Source organism: Somniosus microcephalus, chromosome 34 (assembly GCF_052327205.1).
Source record: "Somniosus microcephalus isolate GS21.2 chromosome 34, FLI_Smic_1.0, whole genome shotgun sequence".
Taxonomy (NCBI): domain Eukaryota; kingdom Metazoa; phylum Chordata; class Chondrichthyes; order Squaliformes; family Somniosidae; genus Somniosus; species Somniosus microcephalus.
Window position 1 is genome coordinate 15,977,697 of NC_141020.1, and position 25,478 is coordinate 16,003,174.

Here is a 25,478-nt window from a genome sequence, read left to right on the forward strand (position 1 = left end):
GTATCTGCTCTGTGCCAGCACTCCCTGTATCCGCTCTGTGCCAGCGCTCAGTGTATCCGCTCTGTGCCAGCGCTCACTGTATCCACTCTGTGCCAGCGCTCACTGTATCCGCTCTGTGCCAGCGCTCATTGTATCTGCTCTGTGCCAGCGCTCAGTGTATCCGCTCTGTGCCAGCGCTCAGTGTATCCGCTCTGTGCCAGCGCTCACTGTATCCGCTCTGTGCCAACGCTCACTGTATACGCTCTGTGCCAGTGCTCAGTGTATCCGCTCTGTGCCAGCGCTCACTGTATCCGCTCTGTGCCAGCGCTCACTGTATCCGCTCTGTGCCAGCGCTCAGTGTATCCGCTCTGTGCCAGCGCTCACTGTATCCGCTCTGTGCCAGCGCTCAGTGTATCCGCTCTGTGCCAGCGCTCATTGTATCCGCTCTGTGCCAGCGCTCGCAGTATCCGCTCTGTGCCAGCGCTCACTGTATCCGCTCTGTGCCAGCGCTCACTGTATCCGCTCTGTGCCAGCGCTCAGTGTATCCGCTCTGTGCCAGCGCTCAGTGTATCCGCGCTGTGCCAGCGCTCAGTGTATCCGCTCTGTGCCAGCGCTCACTGTATCCGCTCTGTGCCAGCGCTCAGTGTATCCGCTCTGTGCCAGCGCTCAGTGTATCCGCTCTGTGCCAGCGCTCAGTGTATCCGCTCTGTGCCAGCGCTCAGTGTATCCGCTCTGTGCCAGCGCTCACTGTATCCGCTCTGTGCCAGCGCTCAGTGTATCTGCTCTGTGCCAGCGCTCACTGTATCCGCTGTGTGCCAGCGCTCAGTGTATCCGCTCTGTGCCAGCGCTCGCTGTATCTGCTCTGTGCCAGCGCTCACTGTATCCGCTCTGTGCCAGCGCTCACTGTATCCGCTCTGTGCCAGCGCTCACTGTATCCGCTCTGTGCCAGCGCTCACTGTATCCACTCTGTGCCAGCGCTCAGTGTATCCGCGCTGTGTCGGCGCTCACTGTATCCGCTCTGTGCCAGCGCTCAGTGTATCCTCTCTGTGCCAGCGCTCAGTGTATCCGCGCTGTGTCGGCGCTCACTGTATCCGCTCTGTGCCAGCGCTCAGTGTATCCGCTCTGTGCCAGCGCTCACTGTATCCGCTCTGTGCCAGCGCTCACTGTATCCGCTCTGTGCCAGCGCTCAGTGTATCCGCTCTGTGCCAGCGCTCACTGTATCTGCTCTGTGCCAGCACTCACTGTATCCGCTGTGTGCCAGCGCTCAGTGTATCCGCTCTGTGCCAGCGCTCACTGTATCCACTCTGTGCCAGCGCTCACAGTATCCGCTCTGTGCCAGCGCTCACTGTATCCGCTCTGTGCCAGCACTCAGTGTCTCCGCTCTGTGCCAGCGCTCAGTGTATCCGCTCTGTGCCAGCGCTCACTGTATCCGCTCTGTGCCAGCGCTCAGTGTATCCGCTCTGTGCCAGCGCTCAGTGTATCCGCTCTGTGCCAGCGCTCACTGTATCCGCTCTGTGCCAGCGCTCACTGTATCCGCTCTGTGCCAGCGCTCAGTGTATCCGCTCTGTGCCAGCGCTCACTGTATCCACTCTGTGCCAGCGCTCAGTATCCGCTCTGTGCCAGCGCTCACTGTATCCGCTCTGTGCCAGCGCTCACTGTATCCGCTCTGTGCCAGCGCTCAGTGTATCCGCTCTGTGCCAGCGCTCACTGTATCCGCTCTGTGCCAGCACTCAGTGTCTCCGCTCTGTGCCAGCGCTCAGTGTATCCGCTCTGTGCCAGTGCTCACTGTATCCGCTCTGTGCCAGCGCTCAGTGTATCCGCTCTGTGCCAGCGCTCAGTGTATCCGCTCTGTGCCAGCGCTCAGTGTATCCGCTCTGTGCCAGCGCTCACTGTATCCGCACTCGCGATACTCCGGGTGTCCGCCTGGGGGCAGTGCAGATGCCGTCCTGCGTGATGACGTCAGCGATGGGCGTCTGAACCCGGAAGTGAGTGTGAACCCGGAAGGTGAGAGTCGCGGTCGCGGCTCCGGCGGGTCGGCCCGGCTCCTGGAGCCCCCGGGACCGGGATTGAGTCACCGCATCAGCCGCCGTTCAAACCCAAATGTTCAAATCGTCTGGTGGGAAATCCGCGGTGGCAGCTGTGTGAGAGGGTCAGGGTGTGGTGGGCCAGGGGTCAGTGTGTGAAGAGGTCAGTGTGTGAGAGGGGGTCAGGGGTCAGTGTGTGAAGAGGTCAGTGTGTTGTGGGTCAGGGGTCAGTGTGTGAAGAGGGTCAGGGTGTGGTGGGCCAGGGGTCAGTGTGTGAGAGGGGGTCAGGGGTCAGTGTGAGAGGGGTCAGGGATCAGTGTGTCGTGGGTCAGGGGTCAGTGTGTGAAGAGGTCAGTGTGTTGTGGGTCAGGGGTCAGTGTGTGACGAGGTCAGTGTGTTGTGGGTCAGGGGTCTGTGTGAAGAGGTCAGTGTGTTGTGGGTCAGGGGTCAGTGTGTGTGTGAGATGGGGAGAGACTTGTCGCTCAGATTTCTAACAAACCTGTTTCCTGTGATTAAGAATTGAAGCCTTTTAAAGATTATTCTTGACGTGAGGCGAGTGGACGATGTCAGATGGAAGTGGAAGGCTTAGCCTTCCAGAGCTGGTGCAGCAGGTAAATATACTGGTTCTTCGTTAATCTAGTCTGGGACAACAATTTACTAGTTACCCAGTGTCTGATACAGCAGGAAAATCCCGAACCCTCTGACCTGCTCCAGAGACACTAATCCATCCAACCTAGCTACAGCCTCTCTGTCTGTCTGTCTCTACCTCACTATCGCAAGAACACGGCCCCTCGAGCCTGCTCCACCATTCAATAAGACCATGGCCGATCTTCGACCTCAACTCCACTTTTCCGCCCGATCCCCATATCCCTCGATTCCCCTAGAGTCCAAAAATCTATCAATCTCAGCCTTGAACATACTCAACGATTCAGCATCCACAGCCCTCTGGGGCAGAGAATTCCAAAGATTCACAGCCCTCTGGGTGAAGATATTTCTCCTCATCTCAGTCCTAAATAGCCAACCCCTTATTCTGAGACTGTGACCCCTGGTTCTAGATTCTCCAGTCAGGGGAAACAATCTCTTGGCATCTCTCTCTCTCTGCCTTTATCTCTCTCTCTATCCCTGTCTGAGAGAGACAAGCACTTGAAGCTGAAATGATGTAATTCTGGCTCTAATCTCTGTTGAAGATGGCACTGTGGAACTGGCTGAGCTCTGAAGATGAAGCGAGCAAGCAGCTGCTGAGAACAGTCACTGGAGCGAGAGTGGCTCACTCACTTTTACAGCACCTGACAGGACAGGAGGCAATTAACTTGTACAAGGTAATGAGAAAGGCCGCCTGATTGGACTCTTTCGCCCTGGATCCTCTTTGGTTTGGTCTTTATCACGAGTAGGTTCCTGATTGGGTAAATCTGGAGCAGGGCCCAAGGAGCGAGAGCAGGGGCGGAGGGATTCACAGAATGCGCAGGGGATTGTCTCGAGAAAAGGGGGGGGCGAATAATACAGCACTGTGGAGCAGTTCATGGGTGGGGGAGGAGGGGTAGTGCAGAAATCCCCTTGTGAGTGTTTGATGGGACAGTGTAGAGTGAGCTTTACTCTGTATCTAACCCGTGCTGTACCTGCCCTGGGAGTGTTTGATGGGACAGTGTAGAGGGAGCTTTACTCTGTATCTAACCCGTGCTGTACCTGCCCTGGGAGTGTTTGATGGGACAGTGTAGAGGGAACTTTACTCTGTATCTAACCAGTGCTGTACCTGCCCTGGGAGTGTTTGATGGGACAGTGTAGAGGGAACTTTACTCTGTATCTAACCAGTGCTGTACCTGCCCTGGGAGTGTTTGATGGGACAGTGTAGAGGGAGCTTTACTCTGTACCTAACCCGTGCTGTACCTGCCCTGGGAGTGTTTGATGGGACAGTGTAGAGGGAGCTTTACTCTGTATCTAACCCGTGCTGTACCTGCCCTGGGAGTGTTTGATGGGACAGTGTAGAGGGAGCTTTACTCTGTATCTAACCCGTGCTGTACTTGCCCTGGGAGTGTTTGATGGGACAGTGTAGTGGGAGCTTTACTCTGTATCTAACCCGTGCTGTACCTGCCCTGGGAGTGTTTGATGGGACAGTGTAGAGGGAGCTTTACTCTGTATCTAACCCGTGCTGTACCTGCCCTGGGAGTGTTTGATGGGACAGTGTAGAGGGGGCTTTACTCTGTATCTAACCTGTGCTGTACCTGCCCTGGGAGTGTTTGATGGGACAGTGTAGAGGGGGCTTTACTCTGTATCTAACCCGTGCTGTACCTGCCCTGGGAGTGTTTGATGGGACAGTGTAGAGGGAGCTTTACTCTGTATCTAACCCGTGCTGTACCTGCCCTGGGAGTGTTTGATGGGACAGTGTAGAGGGAGCTTTACTCTGTATCTAACCCGTGCTGTACCTGCCCTGGGAGTGTTTGATGGGACAGTGTAGAGGGAGCTTTACTCTGTATCTAACCTGTGCTCTACCTGCCCTGGGAGTGTTTGATGGGACAGTGTAGAGGGGGCTTTACTCTGTATCTAACCCGTGCTGTACCTTCCCTGGGAGTGTTTGATGGGACAGTGTAGAGAGAGCTTTACTCTGTATCTAACCCGTGCTGTACCTGCCCTGGGAGTGTTTGATGGGACAGTGTAGAGGGAGCTTTACTCTGTATCTAACCCGTGCTGTACCTGCCCTGGGAGTGTTTGATGGGACAGTGTAGTGGGAGCTTTACTCTGTATCTAACCCGTGCTGTACCTGCCCTGGGAGTGTTTGATGGGACAGTGTAGAGGGAGCTTTACTCTGTATCTAACCCGTGCTGTACCTGCCCTGGGAGTGTTTGATGGGACAGTGTAGAGGGAGCTTTACTCTGTATCTAACCCGTGCTGTACCTTCCCTGGGAGTGTTTGATGGGACAGTGTAGAGGGAGCTTTACTCTGTATCTAACCCGTGCTGTACCTGCCCTGGGAGTGTTTGATGGGACAGTGTAGAGGGAGCTTTACTCTGTATCTAACCCGTGCTGTACCTGCCCTGGGAGCGTTTGATGGGACAGTGCAGAGGGAGCTTTACTCTGTATCTAACCCGTGCTGTACCTGCCCTGGGAGTGTTTGATGGGGATAGTGTAGAGGGAGCTTTACTCTGTATCTAACCCGTGCTGTACCTGCCCTGGGAGTGTTTGATGGGACAGTGTAGAGGGAGCTTTACTCTGTATCTAACCCTGCTGTACCTGCCCTGGGAGTGTTTGATGGGACAGTGTAGAGGGAGCTTTACTCTGTATCTAACCCGTGCTGTACCTGCCCCGGGAGTGTTTGATGGGACAGTGTAGAGGGAGCTTTACTCTGTATCTAACCCGTGCTGTACCTGCCCTGGGAGTGTTTGATGGGACAGTGTCGAGGGAGCTTTACTGTGTATCTAACCCGTGCTGTACCTGCCCTGGGAGTGTTTGATGGGACAGTGTCGAGAGAGCTTTACTCTGTATCTAACCCGTGCTGTACCTGCCCTGGGAGTGTTTGATGGGACAGTGTAGAGGGAGCTTTACTCTGTATCTAACCCGTGCTGTAGCTGCCCCGGGAGTGTTTGATGGGACAGTGTAGAGGGAGCTTTACTCTGTATCTAACCAGTGTTGTACCTGCCCTGGGAATGTTTGATGGGACAGTGTAGAGGGAGCTTTACTCTGTATCTAACCCGTGCTGTACCTGCCCTGGGAGTGTTTGATGGGACAGTGTCGAGGGTGCCCCTGGAGGAGGAGCAGTTGGATTGGTAAGGGAGCATGGCTCCATTCTGAAGTACGCCCTTTGTGTCTCTTCCCTCCCCACCCAAGTGTGGTTCCCAAAGGATGGCAGGTGTGGGGTGCGTTGAGAACTCTGCTGCTTTCCAGGTCCTTTGTGTCGGAAGGCGTTGAAGAATCCTGACCCTTTGCAACAATAACCACATTCCGTTCTTGTCCACAGAGGCAATGCATCCTTGGCATCGCAGAGTTTGTGAAGACCAATCCACGCGCCTCGCCGTCTGTGCTGAACAAGGAGCTGAAGAAACACGTGCTGCTGTTTGCAGCACGAGTTCATGCCTTGCAGTGACTCCCAGCCGCAGGCCGACTGCGTGAAGATTCACGACCTTTCCCACTGTACCACGGGACTGTGTTTGAACTCTGCTTGAGTGACATCAATCGATGCCGTTTGTTAAGCTGTCTGTCGTATTCCTGTTGCCCTTCGTTCTCTTCCCTGTGACATTCCCTAACGCTGTTGACTGTGTGACTAGCCTCTTCGTTCTCCTGCGGAAGGTCGAAGGTTGCTGAGGGTCCTGATAAGGGGACTTCAATAAAAAATTTCAAAGGCTATACTAAAGTGTGCATTTTATCTTAGAGTCATAGAGTTATACAGCACGGATAGAGGCCCTTCGGCCCATCGTGTCCGCGCCGGCCATCAAGCCCTGTCTAATCTAATCCCATATTCCAGCATTTGGTCCGTAGCCTTGTATGCTATGGCATTTCAAGTGCTCATCCAAATGCTTCTTGAATGTTGTGAGGGTTCCTGCCTCCACAACCCTTTCAGGCAGTGAGTTCCAGACTCCAACCACCCTCTGGGTGAAAAAGTTATTTCTCAAATCCCCTCTAAACCTCCCGCCCTTTACCTTGAATCTATGCCCCCTTGTTATTGACCCTTCTACTAAGGGAAAAAGCTCCTTAGTATCCATCCTATCTATGCCCCTCATAATTTTGTACACCTCAATCATGTCCCCCCTCAGCCTCCTCTGCTCCAAGGAAAACAAACCCAATCTGCCCAGTCTCTCTTCATAGCTGAAGCGCTCCAGCCCTGGTAACATCCTGGTGAATCTCCTCTGCACCCTCTCCAAAGCGATCACATCCTTCCTGTAGTGTGGCAACCAGAACTGCACACAGTCTTCCAGCTGTGGCCTAACCAGTGTTTTATACAGCTCCATCATAACCTCCTTGCTCTTATATTCTATGTATCGGCTAATGAAGGCAAGTATCCCATATGCCTTTTTTACCACCTTATCCACCTGTTCCGCCGCCTTCAGGGATCTGTGTACTTGCACACCCAGATCCCTCTGACCCTCCGTCTTGCCTAGGGTCTTACCATTCATTGTGTATTCCCTTGCCTTGTTAGTCCCCCCAAAGTGCATCACCTCGCACTTTTCCGGGTTAAATTCCATTTGCCACTGTTCCGCCCATCTGACCAACCCGTCTATATCGTCCTGCAGACTGAGGCTACCCTCCTCGCTATTTACCACCCTACCAATTTTTGTATCATCCGCGAACTTACTGATCATACCTTTTACATTCATATCCAAGTCATTAATGTAGACCACAAACAGCAAGGGACCCAGCACCGATCCCTGTGGTACCCCACTGGCCACAGTGAATGTACCCTTTAAACATTGTGTGAAGCAACATTCAATCTCTGTAAACAAACTCTTCCACTGTGCTCTTGAATCCCTCGTCTTCTTGGGTTATTGAAACCTCGGCGTCTTCTTGAAACTAAATTCTGTTTTGCTTTGTGACACCTGAGGCCCGTGGCTCAGTGGGCAGCACTCTCCTGAGAGCCAAGGTCCCAATCCCGCTCCAGAGACTTGAGCGCAAAAAGCTAGGCTGACACTCCGTGCTGAGGGAGTGCCGCACTGTCGGAGGTGCCGCCTTTCGGTTGAATCATAGAAAGTTACAGCACGGAAGGAGGCCATTTCGGCCCATTGTGTCCGTGCCGGCCAACAAAAAGCTATCCAGCCTAATCCCACTTCCCAGCTCTTGGTCCGTAGCCCTGCAGGTTACAGCATCCCAAGTGCACATCCAAGTACTTTTTAAATGTGGTTAGGGTTTCTGCCTCTACCACCCTTTCAGGCAGTGAGTTCCAGACCCCCACAACCCTCTGGGTGATGAAATTTCCCCTCAAATCCCCTCTAAACCTTCCACCAATTATTTTAAACCTGTGCCCCCTGGTTTTTGACCCCTCTGCTAAGGGAAATAGGTCCTTTCTATCTACTTTATGTAGGCCCCTCATAATTTTATACACCTCAATAAGGTCTCCCCTCAGCCTCCTCTGTTCCAAGGAAAACAGACCCAGCCTATCCAGTCTTTCCTCATAGCTAAGATTCTCTACTCCCGGCAACACCCTTGTAAATCTCCTCTGTACCCTCTCTAGTGCAATCACATCTTTCCTGTAATGTGGTGACCAGAACTGCACGCAGTACTCTAGCTGAGGCCTAACTAGTGTTTTATACAGTTGAAGCATAACCCCCCTGCTCTTGTATTCTATGCCACGGCTAATAAAGGCAAGCATTCCGTATGCCTTCTTAACCACCTTATCTACTTGGCCTGCTACCTTCAGGGATCTGTGGACATGCACTCCAAGGTCCCTTTGTTCCTCTACACTACTCAGTGTCCTACCATTTAATGTGTATTCCCTTTCCTTGTTAGCCCTCCCCAAATGCATTACCTCACACTTCTCCGATTGAATTCCATTTGCCGCTTTGAGACGTTAAACCGAGGCCCCGTCTGCATCTCTTGTGTGGACGTAAAAGATCCCATGGCACTATTTCGATAGAAGAGCAGGGGAGTTCTCACGTTGCTGGTTGTGGGAGCTTGCTGTGTGCAAATTGGCTGCTGTGTTTCCTACATTACAACAGTGACTACATTTCAAAAAGTACTTCATTGGCTGTAAAGCGCTTTGGGACATCCGGTGGTCGTGAAAGGCGCTATAGAAATGCAAGTCTTTTTTTTCCTTTTTACAAATGGATGCTAAACATCCAAGAACAGGGAGTTCAACCACCGGCAAAATAAGATAGACTGGCCACTCATCTGATAGTGGGATCTTGCTGTGTGCAACGTGGCTGCTTTTCTTTTTTCTTTCTTCTTGATCTAAATCCACCCACAGCGGGGTCCTGAAACCACCCTGAGTCAATATCTATCTGAAAGCTGATAGGGTGAGATGAAGCCGGGTGGGAGGGGGCTAGTGTGCAGCATATACACTGGCATAGACCTGCTGGGCCGAGTGGCCGACACACTAGCACTGTGGCTGAAGGCCGGGCGGTGGCGCTGTAGGCGGAGACCGGCCGGGCGGTGGCGCTGTGGGCGGAGGCCAGGCCGGGCGGTGGCGCTGTGGGCGGAGACCAGGCCGGGCGGTGGCGCTGTGGGCGGAGACCAGGCGGTGGCGCTGTGGGCGGAGGCCGGGCGGTGGCGCTGTGGACGGAGGCCAGGCGGTGGCGCTGTGGTCGGAGGCCGGCCGGGCGGTGGCGCTGTTGGCGGAGGCCGGCCGCGCGGTGGCGCTGTTGGCGGAGGCCGGCCGCGCGGTGGCGCTGTTGGTGGAGGCCGGCTGCGCGGTGGCGCTGTTGGCGGAGGCCGGCCGGGCGGTGGCGCTGTGGGCGGAGGCTGAGCGGTGGCGCTGTTGGCGGAGGCCGGCCGGGCGGTGGCGCTGTGGGCGGAGGCCGAGCGGCGGCGCTGTTGGCGGAGGCCGGCCGAGCGGTGGCGCTGTGGGCGGAGGCCGGCCGCGGTGTTGCGGCTCCGGCTGAAGATGGCGGCGGAGGGCGGAGGCAAGGAGCTGAACGAGATCAAGTCGCAGTTCCGCACCCGCGAGGGGGCCTACAAGCTGCTGAGCCTGTCCGAGTACAGCCGCCCCAACCGGGTGCCCCTCAGCGCCGCCCAGGGCACCAACCCGGTGCGGGTGTCGCTGGTCAACGTGCGGGACCAGAGCGGCAGCGGCGACCGCATCTGCTTCAATGTGGGCCGCGAGCTCTACCTCTACCTGTACCGGGGCCCCAGGAAGGTGAGGCCAGCCCGGGGGCAGAGGGCAGGCCGCGGGGGTCAAGGGTTGGCGGGTCAGATGGTGGGGAGGGTTAAGGGTAGTGGGTCAAAGGTTGGTGTCAGATAGTGGGTGTGGTAGTGGGGAGGACAAGGGTTAGGGGTCAGGTAGTGAGATGTCAAGGGTTGGGGGTCAGGTAGTGAGATGTCAAGGGTTGGGGGTCAGGTAGTGAGATGTCAAGGGTTGGGGGTCAGGTAGTGAAATGTCAAGGGTTGGGGTCAGACAGCGGGGAGTAGAGGACCGGTGGTCATGGGCGCATCTGCTGGAGGCAACTAGCACGGGGCAAGACCGGGGCAGAAAAATTCAATACAATACAGAGTGATAGTAAAACACCTGATCGCATTAGAGCAGTGAAATAGATTTGTATTTGTCAAGATGTTACTGTTTCTGGTAGTGGAATTACTCAGTGAAATATCAAGGGGTCCAGGCTGTGCATTTACAAATTGATTTGCGCAAAAGGCTACACTGTCCCATCAAACACTCCCAGTGTCAGGTACAGCACGGGTTAGATACAGAGTAAAGCTCCCTCTACACTGTCCCATCAAACACTCCCAGGGCAGGTACAGCACGGGTAAGATACAGAGTAAAGCTCCCTCTACACAGTCCCCATCAAACACTCCCAGGGCAGGTACAGCACGGGTTAGATACAGAGTAAAGCTCCCTCTACACTGTCCCATCAAACACTCCCAGGGCAGGTACAGCACGGGTTACATACAGAGTAAAGCTCCCTCTACACTGCTTAACCATGTGCCTTAAGCCTTAGAAGTGCATCATCATTGTAGTGGTTTTAATTTTACATCTCTCTGATCAGCCATTTTCCTGGTCTCTGTGACTGAGATTCCAAGATTGTGGATAGTTTGATCCAGTGCGATAGCTCACCGGCAATGACGCTGAGATTTGCCAAGTTTATTTCACACTGGACTTTCAGCGACATTGTTTCAGAAGGCATGTAGACCTCCCCCACCCCCCCCCCCCCCCGCCCCGATGCAAGATTTAACAGTGCTGGGGTGCTCAGTTATCTGTCTCGCTCATGATTGCGCTATTGGTGGGGAGAGCCAGTTGCAAACCTATGGCGTCAGAGCTTAGACTACACCTGCAGCCCTGGCTAGCACTCTCTCTCGCCTCTGAGTCAGAAGGTTGTAGGCTCAAGTCTCACTCCAGAGACCTGAGCACAAAAATCTAGGCTGATGGCACTATTGGAGGAAGAGCAGGGGGAGTTCTCCCCCGGTGTCCCGGCCAATATTTATCCCTCAATAATGCCGCTAAAACAGATGATGTAGTCATTTATCTCTCTGCTGTTTGTGGGAGCTTGCTGTGCGCAAATTGGCTGCCGCGTTTCCTACATTACAACAGTGACTACACTTAAAAAAGAACGTAATTGGCTGTAAAGTGCTTTGGGACGTCTTGAGGTTGTGAAAGGCGTTTATTTCTTTTGTAGCCCCAGTGTGACCGGCTGTGTTAGCTGTCGTGATTATGGATGTAGCTTCCCTTCTGAAGAGCTTCGCTAAACTCTGGCACCGTTAGCATGAGTTGACTCTCCCATCTTCGTCTTCTTTTGTATGGTAGTAGCAAATCAAATGGTAGTATCTTAAGTCAGACATCCAGGCAATAGCGCCCCCCCCCCCCCCACAGCCGTGCAACAGCGTGGGCACCTTGCAGGCACCCCACGAGCGTCCTCTGAGGGCTGTGCTCAACGATGCGCCCCAGAGCCTGACCAGGAGCTCCACAGTCACACGACGGAGAAGGTGGCAGCATCCACCATGACCGACTCCGAGGCGGCTGATGGCCGCTCACTGACCGCGAGGAAGACCCGATTTGCCTCCCCCAGGCTGCACTGCGGGCTTTCTCACAAGTTCGTCACAGTTCCTCCAAGCGTTCAGCCACCGGTCATCAAGGCCGAGGGGAGATGGCTGAAGGGGCCCTCGGCAACTGTCCAAAACAAAGAAGATAGGAGCAGGCCATTCGGCCCCTCGAGCCTGCTCCGCCATTCAATGCGATCATGGCTGATCATCCAAATTCAGTACCCTGTCCCTGCCTTCTCCCCATATCCCTTGATCCCTTTAGCCTTAAGAAATATATCCAACTCCTTCTTGAATATATTTAATGATTTGGCCTCCACTGCCTTCTGTGGTAGAGAATTCCACAGGTTCACCACTCTCTGGGTGAAGTAATTCCTCCTCATCTCTGTCCTAAATGGCTTACCCCTTATCCTTAGACTGTAACCCCTGGTTCTGGACTCCCCCGCCATCGGGAACATCCTTCCTGCATCTAGTCTGTCTAGTCCTGTTAGAATTTTATAAGTTTCAATGAGATCCCCTCTCATTCTTCTAAACTCCATCGAGTATAAGCCCAATCGACCCAATCTCTCCTCATACGTCATTCCTGCCATCCCAGGTATCAGTCTGGTGAATCTTCGCTGCACTCCCTCCATGGCAAGAACATCCTTCCTCAGATAAGGTGACCAAAACTGCACACAATACTCAAGGTGTGGTCTCACCAAGGCCCTGTACAACTGCAGCAGGACATCCTTGTTCCTGTACTCAAGCCCTCTCGCTACGAAGGCCAATGTAACATTTGCCTTCTTAACTGCCTGCTGCACCTGCATGCTTACCTTCAGCGACTGGTGCACAAGGAAAATGGCCGCCTAGGTTTGAGACGGGCAGCCCGAGTCGGCATGTCCACGCTGGTGCAGCGGTAACCCTAACCCTCACTGGAGACCGCACACTCTCCCATAGGCTCTAACGGTAGCAGCAGAGATGGTAGTGGCGGGGGGGAAAGAGTAGAAAGCACATGGGAAACAAAAAAGGTCTTTCTAAGTCAGGCAGCGGTAAACTACTGAAAACCTGGTGATCCCAGTGTTTGTAGCGAGCTGTGAGGGAGGAGACTGACTCAGTCCAGGCTAGATTGCCGAGGTGGCTGGATAGATGGAGGGACAGTGTGTAACCCACAACATCATCCGGGGGAGGAGCGGCTAACACTGATTCAGTGACTACACTTCATTGGCTGCAGAGTCTAGAACCAGGGGGCATAGTCTCAGGATAAGGGGCCGGCCATTTAGGACTGAGATGAGCGACTTCTTCACTCAGAGGGTTGTGAATTCTCAGCCCCAGAGGGCTGTGGACGCTCAGTAGTTGAGTATATTCAAGGCTGAGATCGATAGATTTTTGGACTTGAGAGGGATCAACGATGATGGGGATCGGGCGGGAAAGTGGAGATGAGGTTGAAGATTAGCCATGATTTTATTGAATGGCGGAGCAGGCTCGGGGGGCCGTGCGGCGGAGCAGGCTCGGGGGGCCGTGCGGCGGAGCAGGCTCGGGGGGCCGTGCGGCGGAGCAGGCTCGAGGGGCCGTGCGGCCGACTCCTGCTCCTATTTTTTTTTTTATTCTTATGTTCCGCACATGCTGCTTGCAATACTGAGACCCACAACCATCGTGACTGAAAATGAGTCTTTTATGTTCTCCTCAGGCGGCAGATCTGAGTAAACCCATTGACAAACGTATATACAAAGGGACCCAGCCCACCTGTCATGATTTTAACCAGTTCACCGCCACGCCGGACAGTGTCTCGCTCGTCGTCGGATTCTCCGCGGGACAAGTCCAGTACCTGGATCCGATCAAGAAAGAAACCAGCAAGTTGTTCAATGAAGAGGTAGTGTCATCGCCCCAAGTACCAGTTGCACTTTCGTGGTTTGACCATAATTCATTCGGTCACTTTATAACCAGATGGGCAGCGGTTTCGGTTGGCCTCTCCTTGTGGAGTGACCGAGTGTTCCTGAGTCTATCCCTGTCCTTGTGGAGTGACCGAGTGTTCCTGAGTCTATCCCTGTCCTTGTGGAGTGACCGAGTGTTCCCGAGTCTATCCCTGTCCTCGTGGAGTGACCGAGTGTTCCTGAGTCTATCCCTGTCCTCGTGGAGTGACCGAGTGTTCCCGAGTCTATCCCTGTCCTCGTGGAGTGACCGAGTGTTCCCGAGTCTATCCCTGTCCTCGTGGAGTGACCGAGTGTTCCTGAGTCTATCCCTGTCCTCGTGGAGTGACCGAGTGTTCCTGAGTCTATCCCTGTCCTCGTGGAGTGACCGAGTGTTCCTGAGTCTATCCCTGTCCCTGTGGAGTGACCGAGTGTTCCTGAGTCTATCCCTGTCCTTGTGGCGTACCCGAGTGTTCCTGAGTCTATCCCTGTCCTCGTGGAGTGACCGAGTGTTCCTGAGTCTATCCCTGTCCTTGTGGAGTGACCGAGTGTTCCTGAGTCTATCCCTGGCCGTGTGGAGTGACCGAGTGTTCCTGAGTCTATCCCTGTCCCTGTGGAGTATCCGAGTGTTCCTGAGTCTATCCCTGTCCCTGTGGAGTGACCGAGTGTTCCTGAGTCTATCCCTGTCCGTGTGGAGTGACCGAGTGTTCCCGAGTCTATCCCTGTCCTCGTGGAGTGACCGAGTGTTCCTGAGTCTATCCCTGTCCCTGTGGAGTGACCGAGTGTTCCTGAGTCTATCCCTGTCCTTGTGGCGTACCCGAGTGTTCCTGAGTCTATCCCTGTCCTTGTGGAGTATCCGAGTGTTCCTGAGTCTATCCCTGTCCTCGTGGAGTGACCGAGTGTTCCTGAGTCTATCCCTGTCCTTGTGGAGTGACCGAGTGTTCCTGAGTCTATCCCTGTCCGTGTGGAGTGACCGAGTGTTCCTGAGTCTATCCCTGTCCCTGTGGAGTATCCGAGTGTTCCTGAGTCTATCCCTGTCCCTGTGGAGTGACCGAGTGTTCCTGAGTCTATCCCTGTCCGTGTGGAGTGACCGAGTGTTCCTGAGTCTATCCCTGTCCTCGTGGAGTGATTGATTGTTCCTGAGTCTATCCCTGTCCTTGTGGAGTGACCGAGTGTTCCTGAGTCTATCCCTGTCCTTGTGGAGTGACCGAGTGTTCCTGAGTCTATCCCTGTCCTTGTGGAGTGACCGAGTGTTCCCGAGTCTATCCCTGTCCTTGTGGAGTGACCCAGCGTTCCTGAGTCTATCCCTGTCCTTGTGGAGTGACCGAGTGTTCCTGAGTCTATCCCTGTCCCTGTGGAGTATCCGAGTGTTCCTGAGTCTATCCCTGTCCTTGTGGAGTGACCGAGTGTTCATGAGTCTATCCCTGTCCTTGTGGAGTGACCGAGTGTTCCCGATTCTATCCCTGTCCTTGTGGAGTGACCCAGCGTTCCCGAGTCTATCCCTGTCCTTGTGGAGTGCTTAAGATTGTTAACATAAGAAATAGGAGCAGGAGTCGGCCATTTGGCCCCTCGAGCCTGTTCCGCCATTCAATAAGATCAGGGCTGATCTTCTACCTCAACTCCACTTTCCTGCACTATTCTCATATCCCTTGATTGCCTTAATATCCCAAAACCTATCGCTCTTGGCCTTGAATATACTCACTGACTGAGCCCCCACAGCCCTCTGGGGGAGAAAATTCCAAAGATTCACCACCCCTCTGAGTGAAGAAATTTCTCCTCATCTCAGTCCTAAATGGCCGACCCCTTATTCTGAGACTGTGACCCCTGGTTCTAGACTCTCCAGCCAGGGAGTTCCTGAGTCTACCAGAGTCTATCCCTGTTCTTGTGGAGTGACTGAGTGTTCCTGAGTCTACCCCTGTCCTCATGGAGTGATTGATTGTTCCTAAGTCTATCCCTGTCCTTGTGGAGTGACTAAGATTGTTCCTGAGTCTGCCCGGGTCTCTCACTGTTATTGTGGTGTGACTAAGATTGTTCCTGCGTCTATTCCTGCCCTTGTAGAGTGATTAAGATTATCCCTGAGTCTATCCTGTCCTTGTAAAGTGATATCCTTGTCCATATATAGAGTGACCGAGAGTGTTCCTGAGTCTGCCCCTGACCACGGTAGTTTAGTACTGGTTTCAGTCACCCTCGGGCTGTAGCTGAGAGAGTTGGGGACTGGAATATTAGCCTCCAGCCAGTAAGGCCTTTCAATGGGAGAGAATGGGGAAGAGAAAGAACTGGGAGACCGTCATCGCTGAGACTGAGAGGACTGGGTGGCCTTTGGCTGAGGGCCATTACTGAGAAGACTCCCGTTTAACCGAGATCCTCCTCCCATTCGCTCCATTCCGTTACTGTTGGAGATGTCATTTTTGCCACATGATTACTCTATTCACCCCCTTCCCCCTTAAAATCTCCTTTGTCATCCAATCCTGGAATGTAGCGCTGTACACTGCAGCTCCTCTCAGCCTCGTTTTAAAGGAACTTTTTTCCCCACTCAACTCACCGAATTAATGGCACTCGGGATCCCAGCCAGGCATCTGCGTGGGCTAGATTTAAACCCAGCTCTTACCGTGTCAGACCTGACCTTTCACCTGGTTGGACCTCGAATGGGCAACAGTGTGCGATAGGCCAGATGTGCTTTTTAATGTCCAGTGTTGTTAAATTTGCAGGATATCACTCTTCTCTGTCTTTGAGAGCTGCCATGGGATTTGTATTCCGGGCGACACCCTCCACAGCTACCACTCGCACACCACGGGATACGGTAGCATAGTGGATATGGTACCGGACTGCTAATCCAGAGGCCTGGACTAATGATCCAGTGACAAGAGTTCAAGTCCCACCTCGGCAGCCGGGGAATTCAGTTAATTAAATAAATCTGGAATAAAAAGCTAATGTCAGTAATGGTGACCATAAAACTACCGGATTGTCGTAAAAACCCATCTGGTTCACTAATGTCCTTTAGGGAAGGAAATCTACCGCCTTTACCCGGTCTGGCCGACTAGTGACTCTTAACTGCCCTCTGGAATGGCCGAGCGAGCCACTCAGTTGTCACCACCACCTTCTCGAGGGCAATTAGGGATGGGCACTAAATGCTGGCCAGCGGCGCCCACATCCTGTGAATGAATTTTTTTTAAAAGCAGCTCATCCAATTCGTGACGATTGTCTCCACATCATGGAGCTAAATATTCAGGGCGCAGTTTGTGCAGACAGTCCACTTTCTGTTATTTACTGAAAACCAAGGCTCTGTTATCTGCACTTGGGCATATTTTGGGTAACAGGGCTACCCACGCCTGCTCCTGGGCTTTTCCCCTCAGACAGTCATCAACGGGACTGAAAACTATCCCGTGAGATACGGGCTGGGATTCCCAAGTCCCTTCGCCGCTGTCTGTTTTCGTTTTCCCTACTTCTTTCCAAATGGCAGACCAATTAAATACATACTTTGGTTCTGTCTTCACAAAGGAGGACACAAATAACCTCCCAGAGATGTCGGGGAACATAGGGCCTAATGAAAGGGAGGAACTGAATGAAATCAGTATTTGTAGGGAAATGGTGTTAGGGAAATTGATGGGATTGAAAGCCGATAAATCCCCAGGGCCTGATAATCTACATCCTAGGGTACTTAAGGAAGTGGCCCTAGAAATAGTAGATGCATTGCTGGTCATCTTCCAAAATTCTATAAACTCTGGAACAGTTCCCATGGATTGGAGGGTAGCTAATGTTACCCCACTATTCAAAAAAGGTGGTAGAGAGAAAACGGGGAATTACAGACCGGTAAGCCTGACATCGGTAGTGGGGAAAATGCTAGAGTCCATTGTAAAAGATGTAATAGCAGAGCACTTGGAAAGCAGTGACAGGATCGGACAAAGTCAACATGGGTTTACAAAAGGTAAATCGTGCTTGACTAATCTACGGGAATTTTTTCAGGATGGAACCAGTGGATGTGGTGTATTTGGACTTTCAGAAGGCTTTCGAAAAGGTCCCGCATAAGAGATTAGCATGTAAAGTTAAAGCACAAGGGATTGGGGGCAAGGTACTGACTTGGATAGAGAAGTGGTTGGCAGACAGGAAGCAAAGAGTTGGAATAAACGGGTCTTTTTCCGAGTGGCAGGCAGTGACGAGTGGGGTACCGCAGGGATCGGTGCTAGGACCCCAGCTATTGACAATATATATTAATGATCTAGACGAGGGAACTAGATGTAATATCTCCAAATTTGCAGACAACACAAAGCTGGATGGGCGTGTGTGCTGTGAGGAGGATGCCGAGAAACTCCAGGATGATTTGGACAGGTTGGGTGATTGGGCAGATGCATGGCAGATGCAGTATAATGTGGATAAATGCGAGGTTATCCACTTTGGTGGCAAAAACAGGAAGGCAGATTATTATCTGAACGGCAATAGATTGGGAGAAGGGGAAGTGCAACGAGACCTGGGTGTCCTTGTGCACCAGTCGCTGAAGGTAAGCATGCAGGTGCAGCAGGCGGTTAAGAAGGCAAATGGTATGTTGGCCTTCGTAGTGAGAGGGTTCGAGTACAGGAACAAGGATGTCTTGCTGCAGTTGTACAGGGCCTTGGTGAGACCACATCTTGAGTATTGTGTGCAGTTTTAGTCGCCTTATCTGAGGAAGGATGTTCTTGCCATGGAGGGAGTGCAGTGAAGATTCACCAGACTGATACCTGGGATGGCAGGAATGACGTATGAGGAGAGATTGGGTCGATTGGGCTTATACTCGCTGGAGTTTAGAAGAATGAGAGGGGATCTCATTGAAACTTATAAAATTCTAACAGGACTGGACAGACTAGATGCAGGAAGGATGTTCCCGATGGTCGGGGAGTCCAGAACCAGGGGTCACAGTCTAAGGATAAGGGGTAAGCCATTTAGGACAGAGATGAGGAGGAATTTCTTCACCCAAAGAGTGGTGAACCTGTGGAATTCTCTACCACAGAAGGCAGTGGAGGCCAATTCATTAAATATATTCAAGAAGGAGTTAGATACATTTCTTAAGGCTAAAGGGATCAAGGGATATGGGGAGAAGGCAGGGACAGGGTACTGAATTTGGATGATCAGCCATGATCTCATTGAATGACAGAGCATGCTCAAGGGGCTGAATGGCCTACTCCTGCTCCTATCTTCTATGTTTCTATGTTTCTAAAAGGTTAAAAGTGGTTTCTTTCTCTTTGCCATGCAGAGGTTCATCGACAAGACCAAGGTGACCTGCCTAAAGTGGATGCCGGAGTCGGAGAGCCTCTTCCTGGTCGCCCACACCAGCGGCAACCTCTACCTCTACAGCGTGGAGCATCCGTGCGGCACCACCGCCCCCCATTACCAGCCGCTGAAGCAGGGGGCCGGCTTCGCGGTCTACACCTGCAAAAGCAAGTCGTGCCGGAACCCGCTGCTGAAGTGGTCGGTGGGCGAGGGCGCCCTCCACGAGTTCGCCTTCGCCCCCGACGGCAAGCACGTGGCGTGCGCCAGCCAGGACGGCAGCCTGCGAGTCTTCCACTTCGACTCGATGGAGCTGCACGGCGCCATGAAGAGTTACTTCGGGGGCCTGCTGTGCGTGTGCTGGAGCCCGGACGGCCGCTACATCGTGACGGGGGGCGAGGACGACCTGGTGACGGTCTGGTCCTTCTGGGACTGCCGGGTGATCGCCCGGGGGCACGGCCACAAGTCCTGGGTCAGCGTGGTGGCCTTCGACCCGTACAACAGCAGCGAGGGGGACCCGCCGGAGTTCAGCGGCAGCGACGAGGACTTTCAGGAGCACGCCCCGCTCGCCCGCGGCCGCACCAACAGCACTTTATCCAGACTCTCCAAGCACAACTCCACCGACGGGCGGCCGGCGAGCGTGACCTACCGCTTTGGCTCCGTGGGCCAGGACACGCAGTTTTGCCTGTGGGATCTGACGGAAGACATCCTCTTCCCCCATCAGCCCCTCTCACGGGCTCGGACGCACACGAACGGGGTGAGCGCGGCCGCCCCTGGCTCCCTGAGCGGCGGCAGCCTGGCGCTGGAGGCCGGCACCGCCAACTCCGTCCCGCACTCGCTCTCCCGCTCCAACAGCCTGCCGCACTCGGCCGTCACAAACACCAGCAGCAAGGCCCACCCGACGGACGGGGGCACTCCCTTCAGCATCAGCAAGTTCGCCACGCTGACGCTGCACGAAGCCAAGGATAAAAGCGGCGAGAAGGAGCACAAGCGGAACCACAGCATCGGGCCCGTGACCAGCAAGAGCAACGACAAACTCAACCTGGTCCCGAGAAACAAACTCGATCCGGCCAAGACTTTGGGGACCACTTTGTGTCCCCGCATGGACGAGGTGCCCTTGCTGGAGCCTCTGGTCTGCAAAAAAATCGCGCACGAGAGACTAACAGTGTTGATATTCTTGGAGGACTGCATAGTTACCGCCTGCCAAGAGGGCTTCATTTGCACATGGGCACGGCCAGGTAAAGTGGTGAGTATGGGAGGCACGGTGACTGACCAGAGGCGTTATCTCTGTAACCTCCTCCAGCCCGAGAACCCTCCCGGGGTCTCTGCGTTCCTCCAATTCGGGCCTCTTCTGCTCCCCGATTTTAATCGCTCCCTCATTGGTGGCCGTGCCTTCAGCTGCCTGGGCCCTAAGCTCTGGAATTCCCTCCCTAAGCCTCTCCCCCCATTCACCTCTCTCTCCTCCTTTCAGACGCTCCTTAAAACCTACCTCTGGTCACCTGTCCTACTATCTCCATATGTGCCTCGGTGTCACATTTTGTTTTATAAGGTTCCTGTGAAGCACCCTGGAATGTTTTGCTATATAAATACAAGTTTTAGTTGTTAGTCAATTGAGAATAAGTCGCACTTGTATGCAGGCTAGGTGTGGTTTGTGAAGGGCTTGCCAATATTCTAACAGCAAACCATGCCACAGATGAGACAGGTTCTTGGAGCAGTTTATAGCCATGTGTGTAATCTCCTTATAACTGTAACTTCCTTCAGCCTGCAACCCTCCGAGATCTCGGCGCTCCACCAATTCTGGCCCCTTGAGCATCCCCCGATTTCCATCGCTCCACCGTTGGCAGCCGTGCCTTCAGCTGCCTGGGCCCCGAGCTCTGGAATTCCCTCCCTAAGCCTCTCCGCCTCTCTCTCCTTTCAGACGCTCCTTAAAACCGACCTCTTTGACCAAGCTTTTGGTCACCTGCCCGAATTTCTCCTCGTGTGGCTCGGTGTCAAATTTTGTTTAGCGCCGCGGGACGTTTCACTGCGTTAAAGGCGCTATAGAAATGCAAGTTGTTGTGCATCTCAGATCCTGCAGGAATAGCCAAACGGGGTGGTGAGAGAATAATGAATGAGCCCCTCCTCACAGATCGCAGAGGAGTAAAGTTCGGAAACACTCCTCCACACAAAGGGTGGTAGAAGTTTGGAACTCTTCTGCTAAATGCAATTGATGCTAGATCAACTGTTAATTTTAAATCCGAGATTGACAGATTTTTGATCGAGGATTCTGAATGTAAACAAATATGCACGAGTTTGCTCGCACTGAGGGGAGATGAGGTTATTTTGTACCAGTCTTTATCCCTTAATACCTTTGGTTAACAAAAATCTCAGATTTAAAATTAACAACTGGCCCAGCATCAATTGCCGTTTGTGGAAGAGAGTTCCAAACTTCTACCACCCTTTGTGTGTAGAAGTGGTTCCTGACTTCAGTCCTGAAAAGCCTGGCTCTAATTTTTGGGCTATGTCCCCTAGTCCTAGACTCCCCAACCAGCGGAAATAGTTTCGCTCTATCTGTTCCCCTTAATATCTTGAAAACGTCAATCAAATCGCCCCTTAACCTTCTAAATTCCAAGGGATGCAACCCTAGTTTGTGTAATCGCTCCTTGTAATTTATCAGGTATCATTCTAGTAAATCTACGCTGCACTCCCTCCAAGGCCAGTATATCGCTCCGAAGGTGTGGTGCCCAGAACTGAACACAGTACTCCAGGTACTTCACCCGTGGCCATTTTTAAAGGGTAATCCTCAACGGTGCGATTTGGCAGGGCGGTTCTCATAGAAACATAGAAGATAGGAGCAGGAGTAGGCCATTCGGCCCCTCGAGCCTGTTCTGCCATTCAATGAGATCATGGCTGATCATCCAAACTCAGTACCCTGTTCCTGCCTTCTCCCCATATCCCTTGATCCCTTTAGCCTTAAGAAATATATCCAACTCCTTCTTGAATATATTTAATGAATTGGCCTCTACTGCCTTCTGTGGTAGAGAATTCCACAGGTTCACCACTCTCTGGGTGAAGAAATTCCTCCTCATCTCTGTCCTAAATGGCTTACCCCTTATCCTTAGACTGTGACCCCTGGTTCTGGACTCCCCGACCATCGGGAACATCCTTCCTGCATCTAGTCTGTCCAGTCCTGTCAGAATTTTATAAGTTTCAATCGACCCAATCTCTCCTCATACGTCATTCCTGCCATCCCAGGTATCAGCCTGGTGAATCTTCGCTGCACTCCTTCCTCAGATAAGGTGACCAAAACTGCACACAATACTCAAGATGTGGTCTCACCAAGGCCCTGTACAACTGCAGCAAGACATCCTTGTTCCTGTACTCAAACCCTCTCGCTACGAAGGCCAACATACCATTTGCCTTCTTAACCGCCTGCTGCACCTGCATGCTTACCTTCAGCGACTGGTGCACAAGGACACCCAGGTCTCGTTGCACTTCCCCTTCTCCCAATCTATTGCCATTCAGATAATTACCTTCCTGTTTTTGACACCAAAGTGGATAACCTCGCATTTATCTACGTTATATTGCACCTGCCATGCTTCTGCCCAATCACCCAACCTGTCCAAATCATCCTGGAGTTTCTCGGCATCCTCCTCACAGCACACACGCCCACCCAGCTTTGTGTCGTCTGCAAACCTGGAGATATTACATCTAGTTCCCTCGTCTAGATCATTAATATATATTGTGAATAGCTGGGGTCCAAGGACCGATCCCTGCGGTACCCCACTAGTCACTGCCTGCCACTCGGAAAAATGTCAATGGTTAAAGAATCTTACAGCACTGAAGGGGGCCATTCGGCCCATCATACGTGTGCTGGCTCTTCGAAAGAGCTGTCCAAGTAGTCCCACGCTGCTCTTTCCCCGTAGCCCTGCAATTTTTTTTCCTTTTCAAGTATATATTCAATTCCCTTTTGAAAGTTACTATCGAATCTGCTTCCACCGCCCTTTCAGGCAGCGCATTCCAGATCATCATAACTGGCTGCGTAAAAAAATTATTTCCTAATGTTGTTGAAACGGATTCTTTTGCCCTCAATCTGGTTCAGTACAAACACTGAGTCGAATACTGGTTGAGTTCAACAGTTGTTTTATTCTGTTGTCCCGGGAGACTTACTCTGATACAGCACAGTTCTGACTCCAGCAGAGTCTCGACAGGTTCCACCAGAGCAAGTAATCTTTCATACAGAGTGCCACATTATTATACTTGCTTTTGAGAAGACATTAACACATCTTACAGTCTGCACCAATCCTGAGCTGGGCACGTACACATTTAAATTGATTTCCTGGCCTGGCAGTTTGAAATAAAGTAGTCACATTTCACTGAATGGTTTATAGTTAAGTAAATATGCTGGTAGTGGCTTCACGATCACCTAATCAGTATGGTAATGTGTTTTCTGATCGCCTATTGTCTGTATATCCTCTGCACTCCGCCCTACACTGTTTCTACCAGCAAGGTGTGACATTGTAGGGGCCAGCCATATTAGCCACAGATCAGTTTAGCTTCTTTTATTTTACTTCTTCCTGCTGCCTTCACAGCTTCCCGAGTTAACATGATCATCTCTTACAATATGCAAGTGACTCAGCGATGTCGACATTGCACCACCATTTTAGGCTAACAGGATCCTCCATTTTAGATTGGCAGGGTCCTTGGCCATGCGGAGCGAGTTGTTACCTTATTTTTGCATTCTATATTCTCAATGTCGCCTCTGGTTCTTTGGCCAATCACCTTAAATCTGCGTCCTCTGGTTACCGACCCTCCTGCCACTGGAAACAGTTTCTCCCTAGTTACTCGATCAAAAGTATTTTTTTTTGATTACCTTCCATCAATGGTCCCTGTCGCAATGATTAAACAGACTATTCAGTGCAGCGTGTCTTTTCATGGGTCTAAGAATCTACGGAACATGCCTCAGAACATTGTGACCACTCCTTCGAAAATACCATGCACAATTTAAGCTGTCGTGGATTTACCCAATTTATTTTATCTTTTACGAGAGTCGAGAAAGAAGGTAAACTTTCTCCCAGGCCGAGCTTGACATTTAAGTCGAGGTTAATCAGCCCTTAGCAGTGACCTCCATGTCATGCTTGCTTGGTGGCGGAGCCATAGCAACAGGAGTGGGCCATTCAGTTCGAGCATCTGTATCTTAACTCTACCCACCTCGGTTCCGTAACCCTTAATACTCTTGCCTAACAAACATCTCCGTTTTGAAATTTTCAGTTGTCCCTCAGCCTCGACAGTTTTTTGGAAGCAAGAGTTCCTGATTTCCACTACCCTTTTGGAGAAGAAGTGCTTCCTGACATCACCCACTAAATGGCCTAACTCTAATTTTAACCGTTAACCGCTGTGTTGTGGTAACCTATGCATGTCTTCTGTTTTCAGGGTTTACTCTCTGCACAGAATCAGGCTAATTCACCGAGTGGGACTGTGGTGTAGCTGGAACCTGGTGTGAAAGTGCGTGCTGCGTGGGCACTGCTGGTACCTCGGCCCTTGCCCGTCGACTCTCTGAGCTGCTGGTGCATCGACGCTCCCTGTTCTCGGATAAGGAATCCCCCAAGCAGCGCCAGTCACGAACCGAAACAGACTCCTTTATTTATTAATAGTTTGGAACTAAATCCTGTCGCTGGCGCTCGAACCTCAAATGACTTCTAATTTATGGTAACTGTACAGTCTAAATGTAACACAGAGCGTGGAACGAGGAGCTTTATCAGTGTCTTACTACAGATAGATTATTATATATTGTGTACATAGGCAAAGATTCAAAGGAACTAATTGAGGACAGGCAATCAATGTAATTCTGATCACTGTGTCAGGTACGAGCAGGGAGCAGTACAAATCCCACACTCCTGAGCACTAGAAATAGGATTTGGTCAAAGACGAGTCCCAGTTCTGTTCATCTCCCCAACTGATGCGGAAAATCATCCGAGGAATTGAAGCTGGGACAGAACAATCCGTCTGCTGCTGTTTGCAAAACGGGATGATGGAGAGTTGATGGTCACTATTTTGTTATTTTGCACTTAATCGAATTGTTCGACCAGAGACTGAACTGTGATGCAGTACATTTGGTACCATTACCTCCAGCTTTAAATAATGTCCATGCGGTGATTTGCAAATGATAACAAATGACTGGTTTCTCCTTTATTAAAATATTTAAAATATGTTTCTAATACGGTAGGGTCTGCTTTTCTTGACTACTACTTCTAGCCACCGTCTGGAGAGAGCAGGGTGACCCCGGGTGAACCTCTGTAAGCTGTGGGAGGACCGGGAGATGGTGTGCATGTGAGCCAGCACTGACTTTGTGTTTATGTAGGACTGAGATGAGGAGAAATTTCTTCATTCAGTGGGTTGTGAATCTTTGGAAGGCATAGAATATAAGAACAGGGAGGTTATGATGGAGCTGTACAAAACGCTAGTTAGGCCACAGCTGGAATACTGTGTGCAGTTCTGGTCGCCACACTATAGGAGGGATGTGATTGCATTGGAGAGGGTGCAGAGGAGATTCACCAGGATGTTACCTGGGCTGGAGCGCTTCAGCTATGAAGAGAGACTGGACAGGCTGGGGTTGTTTTCCTTAGAGCAGAGAAGGCTGAGGGGGGGGGACCTGATTGAGGTGTACAAAATTATGAGTGGCATAGATAGGTTAGATAGAAAGGAACTTTTCCCCTTAGTAGAGGGGTCAATAACCAGGGGGCATAGTTTCAAGATAAGGGGCA

The 25,478-nt window shown here is 52.0% G+C and overlaps 2 protein-coding genes across 5 annotated transcripts; both read left to right on the forward strand.

Annotated features, from left to right (window-relative positions):
* Positions 1 to 1,959: 1,959 nt before the first annotated feature.
* Positions 1,960 to 6,344, forward strand: LOC147096808 (uncharacterized). Of its 2 annotated transcripts, none has more exons than XM_085973447.1 (4): positions 1,960 to 1,983; positions 2,521 to 2,614; positions 3,191 to 3,322; positions 5,952 to 6,344. In XM_085973447.1, exons 2-4 carry the CDS (start codon positions 2,567 to 2,569, stop codon positions 6,075 to 6,077), a joined length of 306 nt encoding a protein of 101 aa, XP_085829573.1. In that variant the 5' UTR covers positions 1,960 to 1,983; positions 2,521 to 2,566; the 3' UTR covers positions 6,078 to 6,344. The 2 variants fall into 2 exon arrangements, with proteins under 2 accessions (XP_085829573.1, XP_085829572.1); XM_085973446.1 differs by having other exon boundaries at positions 1,970 to 2,095.
* A 3,108-nt stretch (positions 6,345 to 9,452) lies between these two features.
* Positions 9,453 to 24,932, forward strand: LOC147096809 (WD repeat-containing protein 20-like). Of its 3 annotated transcripts, none has more exons than XM_085973449.1 (4): positions 9,453 to 9,776; positions 13,278 to 13,460; positions 18,722 to 19,973; positions 24,148 to 24,932. In XM_085973449.1, exons 1-4 carry the CDS (start codon positions 9,525 to 9,527, stop codon positions 24,174 to 24,176), a joined length of 1,716 nt encoding a protein of 571 aa, XP_085829575.1. In that variant the 5' UTR covers positions 9,453 to 9,524; the 3' UTR covers positions 24,177 to 24,932. The 3 variants fall into 3 exon arrangements, with proteins under 3 accessions (XP_085829575.1, XP_085829576.1, XP_085829574.1); XM_085973448.1 differs by having other exon boundaries at positions 9,456 to 9,776; positions 18,722 to 19,981; XM_085973450.1 differs by lacking the exon at positions 13,278 to 13,460 and having other exon boundaries at positions 9,455 to 9,776; positions 18,722 to 19,981.
* The last annotated feature ends 546 nt before the right edge of the window (positions 24,933 to 25,478 follow it).